The 4,720-nt window shown below is 38.6% G+C and overlaps 1 protein-coding gene across 1 annotated transcript; it reads left to right on the forward strand.

Moving 5' to 3' along the window:
* The first annotated feature begins 1,227 nt into the window (after positions 1 to 1,227).
* On the forward strand, positions 1,228 to 3,454 carry LOC137271779 (fucolectin-6-like). Its single transcript, XM_067804180.1, has 3 exons — positions 1,228 to 1,276; positions 2,498 to 2,752; positions 2,979 to 3,454. Exons 1-3 carry the CDS (start codon positions 1,228 to 1,230, stop codon positions 3,452 to 3,454), a joined length of 780 nt encoding a protein of 259 aa, XP_067660281.1.
* Positions 3,455 to 4,720: the final 1,266 nt, after the last annotated feature.

Raw genomic sequence — 4,720 nt, forward strand, 5'->3', positions numbered from 1 at the left:
AACACTGTAATATAATATATAATGTGCAATGAACAATTGCTATGTATCTTTAACCACATTATGTCTGTACTATGACTGTTTAATAAGGTTACACATCTCTGAGCAATAAAATTCCACCTGAGTTCCGAACAGCTGGGTCCGACTGAGTCCTTACCTGACTATATTGGACATAGCCAGACCGAGTGAATCTGTCCTCCTCCCTAGCCCATGTTTCAACAAGTATAATATTCCTAGTCCTTCTTGTTAATAGCCTCCTTACATAATTTTTATCGTGCATGTGACAATAATTGCGATTTTGCAAAGATTCCAACAAACAACGTACAAATGCTTTTGATTGCATTTTGGTAAATGAAAAATAATGGTTGGGTTCGATGCAATCAGAGTTCTTCAATAATTATACTAGTTAGAACAAGTTAGCAACAATTGCGTTTTCTTACAAAAAGTACTTTCTTATGCTAGCGTATTTATATAATGACTATCTTCCTCTTTCCCCTATATGCAATATCATTAGCTGTAGATATAAGGATCCCCCAAAGGTATTTTTTCGATGCATTTAAACCTTTGAAAACCCTACACATGTACCCCAGGACCATAAAATAGAACTGACATCAATTTAGTATCAAAGATTTTAAAGTAAGTTGATATGAGATATTTTCAAACTTATGCAAAATGTAGGGAAATGAGAACCTTCAGCTTGACGTGTTATATTGAAAACCTTGAGCTTTTGTCGTGATAAGCACCTGTCTGTGGAATCTGAGAAGGGATATTGTCGCGTTGTCGCATTGTCGCATTGTCGCACTTTGGTTAATTTTTGCCGCATTTTGCTTGTTTTTGAGAGGGCGACAACGCGGCAACGCGACAATGCGACAACGCGACAATGTCCCTTCTCGGATTCCATACCTGTCAGACTGCACCTACTCTCCCCGAGCAGAAAGGCTCGTTAACATGAATAGATGATTAAAATTGTTTGATGATTCAGTATTATTATTGACTTGTCTTAGAAATGTTTACATGTCAATACATAAAGTGAGTTAAAGTGTTGACATGTAAATGTTTGACAAGCTAGAAACGCACAGGGCATGTTGATACTAAACTCGTTGCTATTATTATGTTCGTAATGAAATTGTACTTAAATGTAATCATAGTTTTATATTAGAATTCTTCAGTATATAGGTTCCATGATTTTGTACTGTTCGACACAACATTGTTGTTCTGAAAGCAAGCAACATGATCGCTCGAGTTCTCCTTTACTTCATGGTCATGGGGTCCGCCTGTGGTAAGTGAAACTTTGTGAGCACGCTCTGCTTTGAAACGAAATGATGCTAAAATGTATGTTTTGTGACAATCGTTCAAACATATTTCAATTTTTAGTAGACAGTTAGTTTGTAATGGGCCAGATGCTGTCTAGTAAAAATAGATATGGGAAATACGAACTTCGTAACGCAAGGATAGCATTTCAGATAACAGCCACGAATTTTTGATATATCCATCCATATTCCACCTGGCATAAAGAGCAACATATCTCTGATATGTACATGTATGGACTATTCAAGACATACCTGATATATTTGTCTGTGATAGCCATTAGAATTTTGGTGTTTTAGTAATTGTGTCAGATCAGGAAATGTGTACATTTCGTGGATTATTTAGGAAATGTAAATATTTCCTGATCCACTCAGTAAATGTACGCATTTCCTAAACATTCCAGGAAAGTTAATAAATATACATTTCCTGATTTGACACATTTACTGTAACACATATAACACGACGGGGACTGGGAAGATAAACCGACAATTAGGCAAGTAAAACTAATGTTCTTTCCGTTTGTTAATGTTCAGGGTAAATTACATAAATATACTAGAAGGTATCATTGGTGTCAAACCACAGAATGATTAAAAGTAATTAAAAAGTAGGGAGTCATTCAAGGAAGTTCACTTCACTCACACTTCAATGGTACTTACTATTCGTAAAAGCACATCATGACATTAAATGTGTGTAGTTGATTAAGTAGTTAGAACAACAGTGTAAGTTGTGCTCGGGCCAGGTTCGTAACTCGTTATCTGTCCATGCTAGGTCGGCCGTCATGATGATGTTGTAGTTGGATCTTCATGGTTCTCATTCTCTTTTTGACCAAACAGCGAACAGAAAGAAATAAAACCAATCTGGTGCTATGCACTAGGATGTTAACCACCCACGCTAGATGTATATTTGATTAAAAACACAAAGTTGGCATTTAGTTGGGCATATTATGCTGGGCCGAATACAAATATAAAATAGAAATATTTCGTCAGAAATTAGTGGCTAACTGAATGGTATGTATATAAGTCTGTTCTGTGCTGTATTACTTCACTCTTGACAACGGTATAAGGATCCATACCGAAACGTCGCATCATCCGTAATAAAGAATCTTATTTTCTTATTTCTTATCCTTCTTAATGTTCGAAACGTTACTGCTCTTAAATCTAATCTTTCATGTGTTGTTCGCTTTATTTACCAGCATGGAATGTATTCGTCTCAACAAGCGAGGTCGCTCAAGGACAAACCGCAGGATCCACATCGTCTTTCTTTTTCGGGTCTGAAAACCTTAACGCAACGGCAGACTTGGCTGTCGACGGTGACCCAAACGGCGACTTCCTCTCAGGCAGCTGTTTCTCCAGTGATATCGGAGATACCAACCCCGTGTGGTATGTGGACCTCGGGGCTAACATGGAGATCTACAGCGTCAAGATCTTCAACAGAGGAGATTGTTGTGGTACGTTTATGACAACCTACCGCTATGTTCCTTTGCAGAATTAGTGCATGTTTTGGCGCCGATCTGAACAGTATTCCAGGTATATCACGGTTTGTCAATATGACATGACCGAAGTAATGCATGTCCTAAATGTTTAACGTCCTGTTCAAACTCACTCATTTTCCCGTTCTACCCTTATACAGAATAATGACTCCTTAATATCATATTTATCGTTTTCATATTGCAGCTGATCGTCTCAGAGACATTACCATCGACGTTGTCGAGAACAATCCCTTGTCTGGCAACCCCGGAAACGTGGTCAACTGTGGCAGCATTGGTGATCCTGGCGGCGTGGGCCTAAACGGAACCATCGAGATTGTGTGTCCCTTCCAAACCTTCCAATTCACTTCACACTATGAAAAATACTTCCAGATTGAATACCCACAAGGCCAATACATCCGCATCATGAAAACGGGCGACGAACTGTTGAATTTTTGTGAGGTGGAGGTTAAAGCCGCCACCGGTATCTTCTACAAACATAAATCGAAAAGAAACCGCAAGGGTGACCGCAATGACCTTGTTCCTCAAGGCTTTCACGAGTACCAACCAAGCCAAGACGAGAACCTTCAGGGTGTTCCCGTTCCCTTACCGTATTCCAATGTCAATCACGAAGGGGTGACTGATACTGATGAAAGCGGGGGAACATCGACAGATGACCAGTGAACATGAAGTTACTCTATATAAAAGAACTGACAATTTCTATTCATTCGGTATTGTTGTTTTTTCTTCGTCTGCATGCTCCGTTTCAGAGTAAGTTGTCATAGTAGTGTGAATAAAGATTTCAAAATATAAGAACCGTGTTATGTATTGTGTGAGAGATGAAAATATGAGGAACATGCACACCTACAACGCCTACGTATATCCTCTAGCTCCTCCTATTAAAGCTGGCATGAACGGAATGATACCGAAACATCTCATGTGCATGCGAGACTGCTACCTGTTCTTCAGCACCTATGAGAGCGACGAGTTGTCTGCAATGCCAAAGCCGGAACTGATTTCCTCTGCCTTCCCTAAGGAGCCTTTTCAAATTCTGTGTGTTGCAATCCAAAATACATCCAGACACTAAGCTGTCTGTCTGTGTGATCTTCTATTCCAAAGCAGTTATCTTCTCAATACGACACCAATGTCACCGATGGCATGTAGGACAGTAGGGGAAAAGTACCGTTTATACACAAACAATAGCATTCCATAGTCAAAAACAATAGCATTCCACAACTATGAATGACATTCCAGTATCAAAAAAAGAAATTCCTACAGGCTCAACCTTAAAACAATGTATGAATGGTTCAAGAATGACAACATACATTCCTTCTATACAAAACTAAAGTCAAACGACATCAGTACAGGTGCACTCCAGCTGTATACAGGTTCGCTAACTCACATTCCATAGGTACATTTGGACAATACACATTCAAATTCTCATATTTTTATAGTCTTATTTTATGTAAAATAAACTATTCAAGTTGTTTTACACTCCATTTAATCATGTTCACTTCAAAACAGATTTACATGTGTATAAGAGACACGTAACTATGCGGTGAAAGGGTTAATCGCACTTATTCACCACATGCAACAAACACTCCCATATACACTCAAACCGCATGTTTACATAACGATCAAATGTAGGCTGCCTCATATCGCTTCGCGTTTCATACACAGTAAAGTTATAACCTACCTCCCTAGTAGTGTATAAAATTCAAACATAAAGTATACTAGAACAGTGAGTTGAATTCAAGTCATAATGTATACTCTTAGTCGTGCTTATTTAACACAGCCAAGTGCATTCACATCTCATGCTGTCATCACATGCTTTCATAACGTATATAATGTAGGTCGCTTTGTCACTCGTACAGAGTATCGTTATATAATGTTTGCTTGCTAGCAGTGCAAGCATGCATTTTTAGAACTGATAAACAGGGTCAGCTGCCT

This window comes from Haliotis asinina, chromosome 2, assembly GCF_037392515.1.
Source record: "Haliotis asinina isolate JCU_RB_2024 chromosome 2, JCU_Hal_asi_v2, whole genome shotgun sequence".
Taxonomy (NCBI): Eukaryota; Metazoa; Mollusca; class Gastropoda; order Lepetellida; family Haliotidae; genus Haliotis; species Haliotis asinina.

Excerpts from the sequence above, each read along its gene's own strand:
- LOC137271779 (XM_067804180.1), top strand. The coding sequence starts at position 1,228 with ATGATCGCTCGAGTTCTCCTTTACTTCATGGTCATGGGGTCCGCCTGT. Across the intron at positions 1,277-2,497 it reads GGTCATGGGGTCCGCCTGTG|CATGGAATGTATTCGTCTCA; the intron begins GTAAGTGAAACT and ends TTTATTTACCAG. Across the intron at positions 2,753-2,978 it reads CAACAGAGGAGATTGTTGTG|CTGATCGTCTCAGAGACATT; the intron begins GTACGTTTATGA and ends TTCATATTGCAG.